This window comes from Agelaius phoeniceus, chromosome 6, assembly GCF_051311805.1.
Source record: "Agelaius phoeniceus isolate bAgePho1 chromosome 6, bAgePho1.hap1, whole genome shotgun sequence".
NCBI lineage: Eukaryota > Metazoa > Chordata > Aves > Passeriformes > Icteridae > Agelaius > Agelaius phoeniceus.
In genome coordinates this window covers 19,971,178-19,988,554 of record NC_135270.1, presented here as the reverse complement: position 1 = coordinate 19,988,554, position 17,377 = coordinate 19,971,178, and the positions used below count along the sequence as shown (strand labels likewise).

At 37.0% G+C, this 17,377-nt stretch overlaps 1 protein-coding gene across 1 annotated transcript in view; it reads left to right on the top strand.

Annotated features, from left to right (window-relative positions):
* The window catches only part of CPT1A (carnitine palmitoyltransferase 1A), a 40,209-nt gene extending 24,006 nt beyond the window's left edge, over window positions 1-16,203 (top strand). The window contains exons 11-20 of the mRNA XM_054635069.2: window positions 895-1,090; window positions 1,639-1,827; window positions 2,838-2,943; window positions 4,778-4,894; window positions 5,804-5,968; window positions 6,691-6,825; window positions 7,791-7,943; window positions 9,014-9,118; window positions 11,543-11,635; window positions 13,113-16,203. Of these exons, the coding sequence (XP_054491044.1) occupies window positions 895-1,090; window positions 1,639-1,827; window positions 2,838-2,943; window positions 4,778-4,894; window positions 5,804-5,968; window positions 6,691-6,825; window positions 7,791-7,943; window positions 9,014-9,118; window positions 11,543-11,635; window positions 13,113-13,199 (1,346 nt within the window). The 3' untranslated portion in view covers window positions 13,200-16,203. The remainder of the gene's footprint in view (window positions 1-894; window positions 1,091-1,638; window positions 1,828-2,837; window positions 2,944-4,777; window positions 4,895-5,803; window positions 5,969-6,690; window positions 6,826-7,790; window positions 7,944-9,013; window positions 9,119-11,542; window positions 11,636-13,112) is intronic.
* Window positions 16,204-17,377: the final 1,174 nt, after the last annotated feature.

Sequence of the window (17,377 nt, the reverse complement as noted above, 5' to 3'; positions counted from 1 at the left end):
ATTACACTTTTTCCATTTTGCTTTGTTTCTGTTTTTCTAAGGGAAAAACAGTTGTGTCATTCTGTATATGTCTTCTCTAAAGGAAAAACAATTATGTCATTCTGTATATGTCTAAGTGAGTTCCAAAAACATCTTTCACACATTCTCATGAGCAGCTTGACTCCTTGTCTCCTGATTTCAATTACTTTATGTATATTACAGTTCCTAAAGAAAAAAAAAGGAAAAACTTGTTTTCCTATTAATTGGTGAGAAAATCTTGATGAACATTGTATTGTCACTTGAGCAGCAGTTAAATAGTCATGATTTTTGACAAAACATGCTATGGAGTGAACAACTTCACCTGTGGTTTGATACAATGCCTTCATGACTAAATTTAGGCTTATCAAGCCAAGTAGATGGTAAAATGAGGGGAAAAATGTGGCCTAGTTTTCTGCTTCACATAGCATTACACATTTTGGCCATATATGGAATATTCACTCTGCGTCTGCCAAGACAAATGTAAACAAAAGCTGATGGTATAAATTCTGAGTTTCTTAAGACTCTGCATGAGTTGTCTAGGACCTGAGTGCAAATGATTTAAAAATACCTTTCCTGATACTCATCTAGCATGTTCTTCACCAGGCTACACAGCTAGTGCTTGTTTTTCAGATAAAGGAATATAGGTTTAGTTGCTTGATAGTGGCCTGCAGTGTGGAAACTGGTGATGCTATATGTGGAAATGACTGTCAGATCTGGGTATTTGACTGTTTGGGTATTTGACTGGGCTTCTTTGTGATGAAATACCATGGGGTGCTGAAATAACTTGTAGTGCATGCAATAGGCATCTGATGTTATTTAGTGCATTAGTGTTTTGAGACTTCAGCTTTGTGTTCACCTAAGTGATTGCAATTCTAGATACCCTCCAGCATGTGAAAGACAGCAAACACATTGTTGTGTACCACAAGGGCCGTTACTTCAAAGTGTGGCTGTACCATGATGGCAGATTGTTGAGACCCCGAGAAATTGAACAGCAAATACAGAGAATTCTTGAGGATGATTCAGAACCTCAGCCTGGTGAAGAGAAGCTTGCAGCTCTTACTGCAGGAGATAGGTATGGGGGTTATTACTTTTTAAATAAGTTTAGTTTTAGAAATCATTGCATAACATAATCATTGACTATTGGCTTTAGAATTTTTAAATAGTCTGCAGTCAGTTGTTTGTACCTTGGTCACTGATTTTGTATACTGATGATGTGTAACACTGCTTCAGTCACTTGTAATTGTGTGGAGTTAAAAAAAATTTGCAGTGGCAATCCTATATGCAGATTATTATTTTTACTGTTGTCTTCCTTATAATAGATACTTTCTTTTGTTTAGTTTTAAGTGAAGATGATCTATGCTGTAGGTATTGCATGTGCAGAAATGTTGAATTTCTGAGGATGAAGTTTTGCACGTGTGTGATGATGAGTTGAATTGGTTCCTAGGATTCCACTGTACAAGTATTATCAGAGCTTTTCACAGCTCTCATAGTTTAAATGCAAAGAAAGTAGCTGTATCAAATTCCACAGAAGTAGGAGGAATGTCTCATAGTGATTTTAACAGTAATCAAACATTGACAAATTTATGTAATCTGGCTATAAACCAATTTTTTTTTTTACAGAGTACCATGGGCTAAGGCTCGTCAGGCTTATTTTAGCCGTGGAAAGAACAAGCAGTCCTTAGATGCTGTAGAGAAAGCAGCATTTTTTGTGACATTGGATGACATGGAGCAGGGGTACAAGAAGGAGGACCCAGTGAAGTCACTGGATGCATATGCAAAATCATTGATACATGGCAAATGTTATGACAGGTGCAGTATTGATGCTGTGGAAAATGCCTTCCTTTTTTTTAGAATTTGCTAATACATATGAATTAATGATGACTTTTAAATTGATAAATTCCACAGAATCACAGAAGGGTTGGGGTTCCTAGGGACTTTCATCTAGTTCCATCCCCCTTTGCAACAGAAAGGGACAACTTTCACTGCATCAGATTGCTCAAAGCCCAGTACAACCTGACCTTGACCATTTGCAATGACAAGGTATCCACAGCTTCTCTGGACAATCTGTTCCAGTGTCTCACCAGCTCACTGTAAAAAATATTTCTCCATTATACCATATCTAAATTTACCCTCTTTCAGTGTATATCTGTTGCCCCGTGTCCTGTCACCATGAGCCATGACAAGAAGTCTTTCTCAGCTTTTTTAATAAGCTCTCTTTATAAATTGAAGGGCTGCAAGAAGGTGTTCCCAGAGCCTTTTCCAGACTGAACAACAAGCCCAGCTCTCACCCTTTCTTCATGGGAGAAGTATCCCAGCACTCCTGCTGGAATATTTTCATGACTCTCCTCTGACCCAGCTAACAGTTCCATGTCCTTCTTGTGCTGAGAACCCCAGGGCTGGACACAGCTCTCTAGGTGGGATCCCATCAGAGGGGAGTCAAGAGGCAGAATCCCCTCCCTCACCCTTCTGGCCATGCTGCTTCTTAAGCAGCCCAGGACAGGATTGGCTTTCTGGGCTGCAAGTGCCCCTTGCCAGCTCATGATGAACTTTTCATCCCCAAGTCCTTCTCTGCAGAGCTGCCAAATCCATTCATCCACCAGTCTGTTGAACTGAGCATTGTCTTGACCCCGGTGCAGGGCCCTGTAGTTAACCTTGTTGAACTTCATGAGGTTCAAACTTCTATTTATTTAAATGTTCTTATATAGAAAAGGATAGGTTCTAGTGCATTTGAATGTGAATTTTAGAGAGACAGGAAGTTACAATACAAAAATGCTTCTGAAACGTACAAAACCATAAAGAAATCTTGATTTCTTTTGTAGGTGGTTTGATAAGACATTCACTCTTATAGTATTCAAAAATGGCAGAATGGGCCTGAATGCAGAGCACTCCTGGGCAGATGCTCCTATTGTTGGACACCTGTGGGAGGTAGGTGCTGGGCACAAAGAGCTAATGCAGAAGATAATGTGACAGGGGCTTGCAGCAGCCCTGAAGGTCAGCAGTGACTTTCAGTCCCTTGCATTCGCATTGCTGAGGAGTGACCTGGGGCCTATGGCTACAGCAACTGTAGAATTTGGAAAAGATCCCAAACCCTCACTTAAGAAGCTGCTATTTTTTGAAGGCCAGAATTTTAGTGAGCTTAGATGTCTTCACAGAATAGTGATACAGCTCCCCAGCTACCTTTTCTTTAATGTTTTAAATCCACCGATTGTTGCCTCTTTGATATGGCATTGTAATTTTTGTATGTACATTTTCCTAAAGCTCTTAAGTTTTCTTGTGCTATTAAACTCCCATGCTTACTTTTAAAATGTAAAAAATTATACACAGTTTTACTTTTTGTCTAAACATTGTTTGCTAAGATGCAGACTGATATGCTGTTGACATTATCTCTTGTATTATTTGCAATGAATGCAATAAATTCACTTTGCTTTGCATTCATCATATGCTTAGTTTAATTCTTGAAATCCTATTTGATTTTTTTCCTTTTTTTCATTTTGAAGCTTAAACCTACAAACAGTTATGTGACTCAAATCAATTAAAACTATTTCAAAAATGTTATTTAATTTTGATTTTGTATGTATTTGTGCAAATGGCTCTTGAGTCTAATTGGTCCCCCAAGTAATTTCTGAGTTTTGTTATAGAAGTGCTTCCATGTGCATAAGAACAAAAAAAAAGCCTCATTGCATTCTCCACCCAGGGAAGAAAGAAGGCCAGACTGATAAGAGAGTGACATGACAATGCAGATTAGACTATCTCAATGAAAGAGGGATACTTTTTTTTGCTTTTAATGAATGATATTATATGCTTAATTCATATATCTGTACTTAATATTAGTTGATACATTTTCTGCTAAGAATTAAGATTACTGAAACAAGATTTCATTTTCCAGAAAGTTGTCTGTTGTTAGCTCTTTACAGATTGTCTATTTTTAGAATTGAATGGATTAAGCTTTATTTCATAGTTGTCATGTTCTGACCAGTAAGTGAAATTAGAAAATGAAGAGAAAATGAAATTAAAATAAGATATTAGAAATTAATCATTGACAATCATCAAGCTTTTTCTTTCCATATTGAGCAGATTCAAATCTTTTGGTAGTTCTTGGTGTTTGGTGGGGTTTGTTGTTTCTTGATTTTTTTTTTTTGGTGTTTCTATGTGGGTTTGTTGTTTCTTGATTTTTTTTTTTTAACATCGAGGATGCTTGATATCTTATAAGACAGGGCCTTTTATGTCTGTTCAAGTTGTGTTGTTCATCTTGGAACATGCTTCTTTCCCACCCAGGAGCTCTAGTGCACATGTAAAATAAACTGCAATTTGAAAGGGATACAAATCTTAAAAATAATTGAGTTCTTGCAGGATTCGCACTTACTCTGAAATAAATTACTACTTGATGAATAAGTTTTGACAAATAACAAACTTGAAGAAATTCTCTAGAATCTAACTTGAACAAAAATGGTGAAGTCTGAGTTCAGTTTCCTGCTTCTACTTAGTTTGAGGTGGATTTTGAATTGAAAAGGTTTTTATTAAACCAGTAGCATCTAGCAAAATGCACCAGCGTAATTAAATAAGTGTTTGGTTCACATCTGGTGTTCTTCTTGTAAAACTGGGGGCTTCACTTGCAGTTGTTTTCAGTATTTGGAAATGGATTGTTTTTATTTTATTTCACTGTGTAGTGAAAATAGGTTATATTGCTTTCACATTAAAATCTTAATTCCATGGCAGTAAGTAATGTGTTGCAATTCTGAAGAAGTATCATTCTTTGCAGAATGTGATGGCAACTGAGTATCTTGAACTGGGCTATTCAGTAGATGGACATTGCAGAGGAGATCCCAATCCCAATATTCCCATTCCTACTAAACTGCAATGGGAAATTCCAGAAGAAGTAAGTACAGAAGATTTAGTGGTATGTCATTATGGTTTAGTGGTATGACATTAGAAGAAATGTCTCTTTTCCCCAGTGGTCAAATAATTTATGTAATTATTGATAACCCTATAAATTAATACTAAATTTCTTTTAGTCCTGTAGGTTGTGTACTTCATGTGTAGTCATTACTCAGTTTGCTTAGAAAATCAGGGGGTTTTGATGTCAATCTTTAAAAATTCTGACTGGGAAATGCCAGCATTTTACTAGAAGCTTTCTTGGTTGGCAATATGTCAAAAATAAATGGGCACCTCTTTTAAACAGTGACTGTATTAAAATAAACATTTACTTGCTGAGGTTTCATTACTGTTGTCACAACAAATACTCTTGTCTAATAGTTCCTTTAGAATAGCTGGGGTATTTTTGTGTTCATAGTTCATCTAATAAGATTTGATTTTTCTAAGTTGGTTGGGGTTTTTTTTGCATGAGTTTCTAGAAAAACTGCCACCACCTATTTGGATTTTAATTTTGAATAAAAAGCTAATGGCTGGTGATTTATTTAATTAAGCATGTATGGGAGCTTGGAAGGCATACTGCTAATGCCATTCTGTAACTGTAGGCCAATCTTTAATATTCTCCTGATCTGAACACTTTTAATGCTGTTGGGTTTTATGAGTTACTTTTGGATGTGTACTGGCTTAAAACATTTTTATTACCTTTTTGAATGTTAACTTTCTACCAAAGATAGCTTCTTTTCTTTCCCCAAAGGGAAATTATTTAGGTAATGATGTTCCTGGCATGCATAAAGGCAAGCATTTCCTGTTTAACAGTTAAAAATACTTGTACTTTTTCAATAATTCTCTCAAATACCATGAATGCATGTTTGTATACATAGAGGTGTTTGTTTGTTTGTTTGTTTGTTTGTTTAAGTGCCAAGAAGTGATTGAGAAGTCTCTGAGCACTGCTGTAGCTCTAGCAGATGATGTGGACTTCTGTTCATTTTGTTTTGATACTTTTGGGAAAGGACTAATAAAGAAAGTGAAAACCAGCCCTGATGCCTTTGTGCAGCTTGCCCTGCAGCTCGCTCACTACCGGGTAAGAGCAGAGTGTTTCTGCCCTATGGAGCCTCCTTGGGCTGGCTGTAACATGGGTGTGACTGAGTGTGTGACTGTGTAGGGTAATCCTTGTACAAGGTTGTTAAAGACAGTCAGTGCAAATTGATACAAACCCTAAGCAGATTACTAGCTGAACATCAGTTCTACAATGGTTCACATATTGATACATTTCTGCAGTTTTCTCTTCTGCTTAGTTGGTGTACCCCTAGGCATTTTGTACTAGAAAGAAATTATGAAACTTCTAGTAGCTGTGTTCATAAACACATAAACAATGTCAAATTTACCTTTCAGATTAGAGTCACACAGGATGCAGTAGTCATGGACACTCCCTAAGAGGATTAACAGAAATCCCTACCTGTATTTTCTTCTGTTAGTTCTCTTTTCCTGTATTGGGCTGTCAGAAAAGACCAATGTAGCAACATTCAGCCTCTCTTTTAAACTGAAGAGGGTTGAATATGAAATGCAGAGAGTAGTCCTTGCTACTTGGTTGTTCTGTTAGTGTTTATCAAATCCTGCTACTAATCTTATTTTTGCCTTTATTATCTTTGGGTAAGGGGGCTAATGGTGGGCTACTGAAAACTCAAATGTTGAGTTTCATTTGTGCAGTGATTCATAGCCTGTGTGCTTAGCTTGGAATGTTGATTAAGAAAGAGGGGCCAAGTCTATCTAAACCTTTAAGTTCTTATTTTTCCCTTTTTCAAGGATATGGGAAAGTTTTCTCTAACGTATGAAGCGTCCATGACACGCCTGTTCCGAGAGGGCAGGACCGAAACGGTTCGTTCGTGCACGGTGGAGTCCTGTCGTTTTGTCCAAGCCATGGAAGACCCCACTGAAAGTGTAAGTTCATGGTGTTGGTGCCCTGTAAAATTGGGAGGGTGGATTTGGATTGGGTATTAGGAATAAGTTCTTCACTGTGAGGGTGGTGAGGCACTGGGACAGATTGCTCAGAGAAGCTGTGGATGCCCCATTCCTGGCAGTGTTCAAGGCCAGGCTGGATGGGGCTCTGAGCCACCTGGCTAGTGGAAGGTGTCCAAGTGGAATGAGATGATCTTAAAGGTCCCTTCCAACCCAGCCAACCTATGATTCTGTGATAATTCATAAGGCACATGAGTGCCTTATGACTTACACTAGATAACCAAAATTCTGGGCCATACTAAAAAAGAATGGCAGAACTTAACCCAAATATACCCTTATTTACCTGCTTCTGCACTCCAGAAAACTGTGATTACATGTAAAATTTTTGTGATTTGTAAAACTCAAACATAGATTTGTAAAACAACTAATCTCATACCAGTTAAGCTTTCCTTTCTGACAGGGAAGCAAGAATAATTCACAGGAAGGAAGTGATTGCTCTTTTATGTTGATTTTGATGACTAGCATTCATGGACCTCTGTACCTTCAGTGTTGGCAGTTTGCCTTCTAAAATAGCTCTGGCAGTTTGTTTTCTTAAAATCACGTTGGGATTTGCTCTCTGTAACTCTTTAAGACCAGTATCTATAGAAGCTATAAATAATGTAGTAAGCTTGAGCTGTAATCATGTTTGATTGTAGGTTAGATAACACTTAAAATACAGATTAGTTTTCATTATGCTGTTTACAGTAGGTAACAGCAGACACTTGCTAATAGCTGAAATTAAATACCTGAGGTTGAAAAGCCAGGGGATACTACTTGAGATCAGTTGTCTTGTACTTGACCTTGAAGTGCTCAAGGCTTGAGAGTCATTGCTGTAACTTAGTTTCTGCACCTTCATCCTTGATGCAGTTCATTTAACTGAGTTTTCTTAATCTTTGTTTATTTGTTAGAGGGAAAATACGCTGAAGTTTTTCCGGCAGGCAGCTGACAAGCACCAGCACTTGTATCGCCTCGCCATGACCGGGGCGGGCATTGACCGCCACCTCTTCTGCCTCTACGTCGTGTCCAAGTACCTCGCTGTAGATTCTCCTTTCCTCAAGGAAGTAAGTGACCTTTACTGGTAACTCTTCATTACTGTAATTAGTCCTTTGGTGAGTTTGTGTTTTGTGGTATCTGCCCAAGAGACTTGTGCAGCTCTGGTTTTCCTAAGAAAAAAGGTAAAATTGCAGCTAGTGCTGTTTAACATCTGCTGATAAATTGTTGAGTTAGTTTCATTTTCCTTTATGTATGCATTTGTTGATAGACCTAAAAGAATGCTTTCAGTGAACTTTTTAGGATAATACATGTTACTTAGAATTGCAGAAAATATATAGTCAGTATTGAAAAAATTTGTTTTGCTTTGTGTATTTTCAAGGGAGTACAGCAGAGGCTATGTGTTTTCTCTGAGAATTTTCTTGTGAAACTGACAAATTCAGTTCCTTTTAAGTTACTAAGAGTTAAAGGAGCTGTATATGGCATTAATGTAGTTGCATATTATTCTGAAAAATTATTAATTAAACTAGATTTTATGGTTGGATTTTATAAAAGTAATTACATTGCACTTGATCATTTTTTCTGGTTAATTAAAAATGTGTTCCACCTTGCCTAAAATTAAGCTATTCACGTTTGTCTGCTTGCCCTCCTAAAAGTGGCTAAGTCAAGAATAAAACAACTTTCTACAGTTTCCACAAACTTTCAAGATGTTGCTAGAGATTTTACAAGCTTCTATCTTGATGTAGGATCTTCCTGGGATTTGAATATGACTAATAATGGTCTTGTTAAAACAAGACCTTTTGTGTGTAAGTTACAAGGCTGTAACTTACAGGTAATCTTGTTTGAAGTAGCATTTCTGTTGAAATTCTATTTTATTCTCTTTGAGGAATTGACATCACTTCCTCATATGATAATGGTTTCCATATCAGGACAAGTTTAACTGTTTCATTTAAGCTTCTTAGTTTTTCATTCCATTGAAATGGGAGTTAACCTTAATATTGCTTTATAAAGTGTTTTCTAACAGCAATACTGCAATACTACACTTGTTATAACACTTGCTATCCTGACTAGTTTTTGAGAAAGTTGCATGTTCTTAACCAGTGTTTTCTATTTGTTTGCATCTCTTTTATATCTAATACAGGTTTTGTCAGAACCTTGGAGGCTGTCAACGAGTCAGACACCCCAGCAGCACATTGATCTGAAGAAGAACCCGGAGATGTTGTCCTCTGGTGGAGGGTTTGGACCAGTATGTTTCCTAAGTACAAGTATCCACTAAAAAAGAGTTTTACAATCAAGACAGCAGTCAAAAAAATTCAGATCTGTAATCCCTCATTGTTGCATATCAAAGGTGCAGCTCATGCTTTTAAATGCATGTACTTAATAATTTCCCATGATGTGGCTGTGTTTAGAAAAGTCTGCATCACCCTTTTCTGATATCCCACTACAAGAAAGGATTATTCTTAGGGAAATGCACAGTTATGAAATGAGATACAGGGCTCCAAGGCAAAGAGAGCTTATGAAATTGGGGTTTTTACCACATTGCCTGTGCCCAGATCTTCTGTACATTAAACTGTTGTTACAGTGACAAATGCATTATTACTTAAACTAGATTTTAAGGTTGGGATTTGTGAAAGTACTTATACTTGACTTTTCTTATATTTCCTGCTTGATGAATAAATGTGTTCGTACATTCCTCCAGATTAAGCTGCTCACATTGTTCTGCTTGCCCTCCTAAGTGTGAATCATGGCCAAGTCAAGAATACAGCCGTGTTCTATGGCTTCTGTAGACTTTCAAGAAACCAGTGTATTGTTAGAGATTTGACAAGCTGCTTATTTGCTGTGCTATTTCATTGGTATTTGAGTTTGGCCACTGATGAGAATATTGGTGTCAACAATATCTCTTCAGCAGCCTTTATGGGGCTATTATAATAGATTAATCTGTTTTCAAAAAGCATTTCTATTGAAGGAACAGTGAGAGGTATCACAGGACTGCTCTTTGCCCCACAGAAATTAGGGTGACAAGTCCAGTGTATTTTGGCTGGTTTGTCAAGTTGGAAGATGGGGAATGGGAGGTGGGGTGTGTTAAATTGTTGATGTTTATTTACTCATGTTTCTGATACAGTTTTCAGTAGTTTTTGAAGTTAAAATGAATTTGACTTGCAGTATCAAGGAGGCCAAGCTATGGCTCATTCTTGAGATTCTGACTTCCTCAAGCCATTATGAAATCAGTATTCTGAATGCCCAAAAGGATTTTGGCTGCAAGAATTCTAACACTGTTTTCCTTTGTTTTTGTTAACAAAAACTATGCTTTGGTTTGCTGAATCAGCCCAGAGATTCAGTACATCAGCTTTCTATGCATGTGTTTTTTGTTGGTTTTGAAGGGTTTTTTTGAACATTCAGTAGAGTTTATCTTTGTAGCACTAACAGTGAGAAGAGTGAGAAGACTGTCAGAGTGCTTAGCAGCAGTGGCAGCAAGGACATGGAAGGTTGAGATCCTTTGAGTTAGGAAAGACATGAAGTGGGGTGACATCAGGATAATCTGTGTTTACCAGGCATAGTTGGAATAAAACATCAGACTGAAACTTGGCACAGTTAACGCTACTAATGTTGAAATTGGACCAGACCTCTGCTCATGATACAGGTGTTCAGAATCACGTTTGCTGTAGAGGCAGAAGAAAACTTGCATTTGGCAAGTTTTCATCATGCAAGGCCTTTACACTGTGTTTGTTTACATCTGCAGAATGACCCCAGCAGGCTGATTGGTTAGGTATACAACTGAACTAATTTATTCCTTGCTGCTTAAGCATTATATATAAAGCTTAAGCATTGAAGCTGTATAGCTACTTAGGACCAGGACTTTCTATTACCAAAAAATACCTGAAAAAGTATTTTATTTCAAACTATTAAAGCTGGGAAATATTACAGATAAATATTCAGAAAGTGGTTATTCCATGCACTTCAGATGAGACTAGACCTGTTCCTTAAGTGGAGCCAATCTTCAGAAATTATGGATTAAATATATTAGTTGAAATTTTACTTGAGGAAATTGCAACTGATTTTAAGAACTGTAACAACTTCTTAATTGTACATAAGTTGATTGAGAACGAAGGAGAAGGAAAAAGTTTAGTGTGGTAGGACATGGCTTGGCTTTTGGCTACAGTCAGCAGAAACAGAGAGCACTCTCCAGCTGTGATGAATCCAGGTTTATTTGGTCCCAGGGGAACTGACAACTGAAGAGAAAGAGAGAGGGGTTGCAACAGCTTATAAGGAGGGAGGGACACAGGGGTGGAGTCAGTCCTTGGACGAATAGAGTTTTAGAGGGGAGTGGAATACAAAAGATTGACTTAGGGAAAACCCCAAAGGGGATAACTTGAGGGTGGGGCCCTGGCCCCTGAGACCATCACTTGATGCTCTAGCTGGAAGTTTCTAGAGAGTTCTAGAGAGAAGGGTGGGAGCGCCAGGTGATGGACAGGGCACCGGGGAGGGATTTGAGAAAGGGTACATTGATCCCCAAGGCAACTGGGCAGGAGTTGGGATAACTGGCAGCATAAAGGAGGGAAAGGAGAACCAGGGTAGAACCATTACATGATAGGGGGGAACAGAACAGTCCAACTTATACAGACACAACACAACAGTTTAGAAGGTGTTTTTCTCTTCTTTCTTCCCCTAGGTGGCTGATGATGGTTATGGTGTTTCTTACATAATCTTGGGTGAAAATTTCATCCATTTCCATGTCTCCAGCAAAATATCTTGTTCTGAGACGGTAAGAGTCAGTCCTTTCCTATGGTTTAATAAATCTGTTCTGCTTTGTGCTTATAGAACTATTCTACTCATTGTCTAAAATATAAATAATGTGGTTTTTATTTCTCAATATATGCTGCTTTGTTGGAGTTTTTTGCCTCCAGTTGTATAAATTTAATAGTTTTGTGAACCAAGGATACCATATTCTATTTTGCTTATGCTTTCAAGCATAAAGAAAACACGTGGCCCAGGATCATCTTTACACATGTGTAGTTCCCTGCAGCTCAGGTGAAATATCACATGTGTCCCCTAAACAGAAAGATGGGCTTATCTTGGTTTTTCTTATTACAGTTTTGGTTTGTCTCGGGCTGCAGCTGTAAAGATGGAATAAAATGTATGCTGTCTATTTAAGCCTTCCTGGTTTAAATAATGCTGAACAAAGCTGACCCATAAATTATAATCTGTGCTTAAGAAACATAACTAATCAAAAATTTATTAAAATAACACCCGTTATTAGAGGATAGTAGATGTCATATGTTGAACATGCTGTTGTTGTGGAGGACTTTGTGCTTTGAGTTCAATTCATCCTTCCCCTTTATATTTTTATGGCCTTACTGAATATGCCGAGTTCATTCAGGGCTACATAGCTGACCTAGTTTTCCTCTTTTGACCTTAACTTGTCCAGGAGATCATGGTGCTTCTGGTTAATCATTAAAGATTAGGAAATACAACTTTGTTTTTATCATAGTTGAAATTGTTCTTCAGATGCCTGTTAGCTTGTACTTTAAATTTCACTCTGTTGCTTTTACTTATCAATTGAGTCAAAAGTCCATACAGAACAGGCAGCCATTTTGTGTGTGTGCCCTTGATATTAGTAGGGCTGCTGTAGTAGATCCTTTAATGTAGCTAATAATTTACATTTGTAATCTTAATTTCTTTCTTGTGCCATCCATCTAATGCTTAGAATAAACAGAACAAGTTCCTGTTTTGTTTACACTTAGAAAGTTGTTATTTTCATTTCCAATTCTTTTTTCAATGGCAAATGATTCAGCATTTCTGATAGGAGCTCAAATAAAAATAATTTTTCTGCTCTTTCAGTACTTCTTGGTCATTAGTCATCCACTCACTGAACACTCCTTTATTTTCTGAAAATGAGCTTTTTCAAAATCTTGTAGGAAAAGCAATATCAAAACCCAAATTTTAAAGTAGCAGAAAGCTATACGTGCATCCAATTTCAAGACGATATGATCTCATTTCTGACTGTAGGAAAGTAAATGCATAATGAAGAACTCATTGGTCAGCACTAGCATAAACCTGGATTAATCTGTAGTTTTAGAAGTTCTCTTATTAAAATTCCCATTGTATGGTAAAATAGATGCCTGAATTCCAGAAGCTCCAAAACTACAAAATATTAGAAAGTTTCTTCTTTTGCCTGAAAAATATCTGTTGATGGACAGTACACGTATTTGGTTTTGGGTTTTGTTTGTTTGTTTTTAAAGGATTCTCATCGCTTTGGAAAGAACATCAAGAAAGCATTGGTTGACATCATGGGTTTATTTAACCTCAGTAAAAACTGTACCAAGTGATCTCCTCGCATGATGCCAAGCAATCTCCTCTTGGTGGGATGAGGACTCTGCTGCACAGTGAACAAGAGCAAGGTTTGTTGAAGAGTAGCTGGAGAGGAAACTGAGTCAGCACCTTCTTGATCACCTATTAAAACCTTAGCAGTATATTAAATGTGTCTTTTTTGTTGTGATTTGTTTTGGGGGGTTTTTATGTCAGTAGTGTGGGAGAGCTTATTTCGACAAAGGATGACTTCTAAAATCTTCTGTTTCTAGGGAGGAAGCATAGTATCAATGCATGAAGTCATGTATATTCTAACTTCTGCAGTTTTCTCTTAATTTGTATACACTTTCTCTTTTTTTTTTTTTAATTTTAAATTAGTTTACTTATTTCCAGAATCAAAGGGATAAAACACACTGACTTAAATACTAGAAAAAGTTGGATTTGCTATGTATTACTAGCAGAATGTTCTTCAATGTATCTGCTGCTTTATGTTAATGAGTGACAAAACTTGTGGCCATTTGCCTTCCTTGGTTTCTTTTTAGAGGTAAATTCTGTAAAACATCAAAAAATCCCTGCTGTAACCCACCTTAACACATTAAGTTGAAGAAATGTTAATGTTTTTTGAAAAGCAAAAAAAAAAAGAGACCCAGCCATTGGATAGTACAAAGTGTCCCCTCATTAGCAGGTATCACATTTTTCTTACTGCTTGCAAGCCTGTTTGTGACATTGATTTTATTTCTGTATAAATAAATGGACCTGTGTACTTGTTCATGCAAGTGCCTTAGAAAAACAAAGATCCTTAGCCCAGGAAAAAGGCATATGCTGGGAGTTGTTTCAGTGGTGAAACAGGGAAGGTTGTAGTAATGCAGATCTGGTTTTCAAATTACAAATGAGGATGAAGTGGCATAAGCAGATGTGAATATGTTGCCAAATGGTGCAGTCAGGTTTAAAATTCTAATGGAATGCTCCTGTCTTAAATAGCAAAGGTCGGCCCTTAGGAGGGGCAGGACTAACTTTGTTAGGGATGTATTCATGCATTTGTTTTGGTGAGTGGAATTGGTGGTCACTCGGGTTTCTGGGCCCTGGGGAATGTTAATTGAGTTGAATGCAACCTGTTGGAAATCCTGCAAAGCAAGGCTGCCCATGGGGGCTGATGGATTGCAGTTTGTCTGGAAGGGTCACTGCTGCCTTGGCAGCCACCTGCATGAGAAGGGCAAACTGCTGAAGCCATGGGAAATAGCTCCAGAGTGGGAAAGGCATGGCCTTCTCAACCCCTCCTGGGAGATGCTCCTGGTCAAGCAGTTCCTGAAGGATACAGGGAGGGAGAGGAAGCTTTTTCACTCAGAAAGGAGCTTGGTGTTTCCAAGTGCAGAAATAAAATGGCTGCTACCAAATGGAGTAACTTTTGCATGATGCTTCTCTTCCCTGGGCTTTTTAGGTGTGGTACCTTTTTGACATCCTGCAGTGCAGTAAAGTGTACTTGTTAGCACAGCCATTTTATTATTATTATTATTTTATATAAGGTACATGATGGTTACTGATACGGTGAATGATGCTCCTGAGCTCTGCTGAGTTTAAAAGACCCTTGGGGTGGATATAAAACTTCTCATTAGACTTTGAATGTTTTCTGGCCAGTATCTCTAACTTTCTATGCCTCTTCATGCTTATTTTACTCTGATCCAGCTATTAAAACACCTGTGTATGTATGCTTGGGTGGGAACTCTCAAAAATCCAAGAAGCATACTTTGGTGACTGCATGCTTACATAAATGTGGGAGCCCTCACAGGAACTGATCAAAGGCACTCATTATTTGATTAGGGTACAGTGTGTGGGAAAGGACACTTGGAAAATAAGCCTTACTGTATCTGGCAGGCCTGGCACTTATCAAGCTACTGCAACCATTTTATAGTGATCTATTTTTGGAGCTGCAGAAATAATGCACTGGGGGTTTTGGGGGCTGGTTTTGGTGTTGGCTTTATTTTTTTAATTGACCACTGACCAGTCTGTGTTTAAATTAACATATTAGCTTTTAGGGTTTTCTTTAAAAAAAAAGAGGTTTAGATTTGACTCTCAGGTCTTAAATGTTTCTAGTCTAATTGTAGTTAGTGCAATTTTGCATTCTTGGAGAGTAAGTATGATTGGCACAGAAAGCTGTTTTTTATTGTAAATGTTTCAAATGTTTTGTGGTGTTAAATGTATCTTTTTAAATTTTGGAATAGATATAGTTCCTGAACAGATAATATTTTATTTCTTTTTCTTTAAAATGTCAGCAGCATGTAAATAAAATATGCTTTTTGGATGTAAATCTTAGAAATCCACAGTGAATGTAGGTTATTAATAAATAATTTAAATCTTGATGTTCAATATTGTGTACATACAGTAAAACTGCTTGGGTTTTTTTTGCTCAAAGCCATAGGAATGTAACTGAAATTACCTAGATTTGAATGAACCTTCTACTACAGTGTATTTTATTGTAAAGCTAAATGTTCATATTCCAGTAAAACTGCTAATTTGATACTAAAACCTTGAATCATTGATTCTCAATTAATTCTTTAGGAGATCAAACTTAGGGTTGAGGAGGTGGCTAAAAGCCAGGTTGGATGATGATAATTTTTTCTGTTTATGAAATGGCAGTGTGGAATTGGTGGAATATACCTTGAGTGAGCATTTTTCAAATTTATTATTTCAGCTGTTTCATGGCAGAAGTTTGGAAAGCATGGAGTCCATTTACAGGGTACCATTGTTCAGAATTAATACTGTCCCCAGCTGAATATTCTTTTAAGGCTTGAGGCTTTTGAGAGACTAGGGAAGTGTGTGCCTGACCTTGAAAATCATGGTTCTAGTTCAGCCTTTGTACCAATTGTTTTCTCATGTAAAATGTATTAATTTAAAGTAGCAGATTTTTTTTTATCTTGTTTAGTTACTTTACATCTGTTGTTGGTTATTTACATCCAACACTTTGTCTCTATTTTCTACTTTCTTCTGTGACTTCAAAAATGAAATAAAATTTCACAATTACCATTACCTGAAACAATGTTTAATATCTTTTGTATCTTCTTCCCAGCTCCCTTGCTGTAGTTGCTTGAAATTCAGGACTTATGAATCCATTGCTGTTAAATCCAGTTAGGAACAGTAGCAGTGAACTGTTCAGTTTATTTTAGCAGTGATTTAAATACGTCTTCTAGGTAATAGGTAATGTGTCAATGAAGAGTTAAACCTACAAGGAATTAAATCTCCCAAAAGAAGCTGAACATGTGGATTCACCGTTGTCTGACATCAAATTGTGTTCACTTTCTTTTTTCTGTAGTGATGCCACATAAATATTTCAGTGTTCTGACTTCAAGCATTCTCCCTCCAGAAGGGGATCAGCCATACAGATAATAAAGATGTGATCAGGTGGAACAGTTGCTTTTTTGAAAGTTGAAGATAATGAAATTCATTAATATCTATATTAAATTTAGAAAAATCTTTGTGACCAGCTCACTTCCTTACAGTTTGTCACACTATACATGAATGTTTCCTTCCTTTGCCCTTTTTCTTGAAGGTATTAGAGCGAAATTCTGATCAGGTTAAAAATAATTGCATTGAAATAAAACTGATTGCTTGTTTCTATGCTGCTTGCTTACCTTCTAAACTGCTCTCTATGTAAGGAGGAAGCACTGTAGACACAGGTGGAGAGCAAATTGTCAAGTTCAAACAAATTCCAGTTTGAAACTAGAAAACCCAGCTGTAGTTGATTTCAGTCTTTGTTCCATTTTCTGTTTGACTGGTTTATTTTTGAAAACACAAATGTAGGTATTGAGTGTGATGCTATTATAGTTGTAAATGCATGTGAACAGAACTGTGCACTGAACAAAAATAACCAGAAATAATATTCAAAATATGTAACAATATCTGGTAATGCTGAATGGGCCATAGCACTTATATGCCTTGTTATATTATGAAAATATATTTAGCTTCCCATTTTAACATCAATAAGTCATGAGTTTTGTTTGGTCATTTGGCTTTTAAAAATGAATCATTTAATACATAAAATAGTTATAAGTAAAAGTTTCTTTTCTTCAGGTGATCATATCAAAAACATTTATTCTTACCTGTAACTGGAGATAGGAAACTTCCTATCTCCAGTTACAGGTAAGAAAAAATGATTTTGTTTCAAAGACATCAAACACCCAAACTGTTTCTCCCAGGAAGTCTT